Source organism: Calidris pugnax, unplaced genomic scaffold, assembly GCF_001431845.1.
Source record: "Calidris pugnax isolate Ruff unplaced genomic scaffold, ASM143184v1 scaffold198, whole genome shotgun sequence".
In the NCBI taxonomy this organism is placed as follows: Eukaryota; Metazoa; Chordata; class Aves; order Charadriiformes; family Scolopacidae; genus Calidris; species Calidris pugnax.
Window position 1 is genome coordinate 887,175 of NW_015090925.1, and position 1,506 is coordinate 888,680.

At 46.1% G+C, this 1,506-nt stretch overlaps 1 protein-coding gene across 1 annotated transcript in view; it reads left to right on the forward strand.

Annotated features, from left to right (window-relative positions):
• Positions 1-1,134, forward strand: part of TMEM130 (transmembrane protein 130) — an 8,579-nt gene extending 7,445 nt beyond the window's left edge. The window contains exon 8 of the mRNA XM_014951365.1: positions 712-1,134. Within this exon, the coding sequence (XP_014806851.1) occupies positions 712-888 (177 nt within the window). The 3' untranslated portion in view covers positions 889-1,134. The remainder of the gene's footprint in view (positions 1-711) is intronic.
• Positions 1,135-1,506: the final 372 nt, after the last annotated feature.

The following is a 1,506-nucleotide window of genomic DNA, read 5'->3' on the forward strand; positions in this document are numbered from 1 at the left end:
GACTGAATAATGCCATTGAGCTGAACGCAAAACCCCAGCTCCCACTGCCAAAAAGTTTTCCATTTGCCTCCTTCATTCCCCTTGGAGTCACACTCCCTGAATTTAATATTTTCAAGAGCAGAAAAAAAAAAATCCTTTGAACTTTTTTTTTTTTTTTTTTTTGGATATGGTTGGACTCGATGATCTCAAAGGTCCCTTCCAACTGTGACAATTCTGTGATTCTGTCATCCTGAGGCAAACAGAGCGGGAGGGAGCGGTTCCCTGGTACGTCGCATCCAAACAGTGTAGGCAGGCACTGTAAGCAACCAGCATGTTTCTGGTGAAGCTGTGGAGAACTAGAACTATCAGTCAGGTTGCCAGGGCTATCAGGGGCAGTTTGCAGGGTTATCTCCCCAGCTCCCTTCCATCTCTGCGGTAGCTTTCACTGGGATGTGTAATAAGCATGAGCTCCGAAATCAAAGGTAGCTTTCTTGGCCCTTTGGAGCACAGCTACTGCACTCCACATTCACTATACGATGGGAGTAACACAGCTCCAGAGGGGCTGCCTGTGAGCCCGTGGGCAGCAGGTACAAATCCAGTCTGTCTGACACGGGGACTGACTGAAACTGGTTGAGGACTAAATGCCATTTCTGGCCCCAAGTATTCTTTCTGGACGCACTTCACTCAGAAGGACCCAAATTAAAAATGATCTCTTTGCTGTTCCTTTTCCAGGTAGCTGACTTTGACTTTTCTCCACTGGCTGACAGAACCCTCTCTTCTCATTCGGAGTCAGGCTGTGGCCAAATATGTTGCAGATCATGTTTTCTTCGGTCATCTCAAGAAGCTGCCAGCGAGAGTCACGAACTTCTACATTCTTTTTACAAGCCAGTCAAGACGTACACAGTGTGAAGGACACAACTGCACCTCGGTTGCACTAACTGCCCAATTTAAATTTCTCACTTAGGACGAGTTAAAAGCCCAGTGCTGCGTGAATGGTTTGCCCTTGCCCATGCAACGAGGTTAACCACTTTGAGTCCAGCACTTGAGTGCTTCATTCTCTGAACTAAAGAAAAGCAAGGCCTCAAACACAGCTTTGTATTTTTAAATTATACGGGTGTATACAGTTACAGCTGTAAACGCAGCATTTTATTCTTATGGATTGTTTTATGTGCGGGTTTGCTAAACTCACTACCTCTTGTCATTTCTCTGGTCTTCTTGCTGTCTCTTTCAAAGAAGAAACTGCTTAAAACAAACGTACCCCTCTTTCCTGTGTTACAACAATATTACTGGAAATGTCACCCAAAATGCTGTTGAATGTGTCTTTGTTCTAAAAAGGAACTGTCTTGTCCAGGTTGAGGAACGCCTGGGTGCCTCCAGTGAACCAGGCTGCCTAATTAGGTTGTCTTTTTTCCCTCTGTTCTAAAAGACCCCTTTTTTAAGTGAATGTTCTGTGGGCCCACAGTGGCTGGTGACCCCTGACGGAGGGCTCGCTGCTAGCTGCAGGTTGTTGGGATCACGGCACCGTGC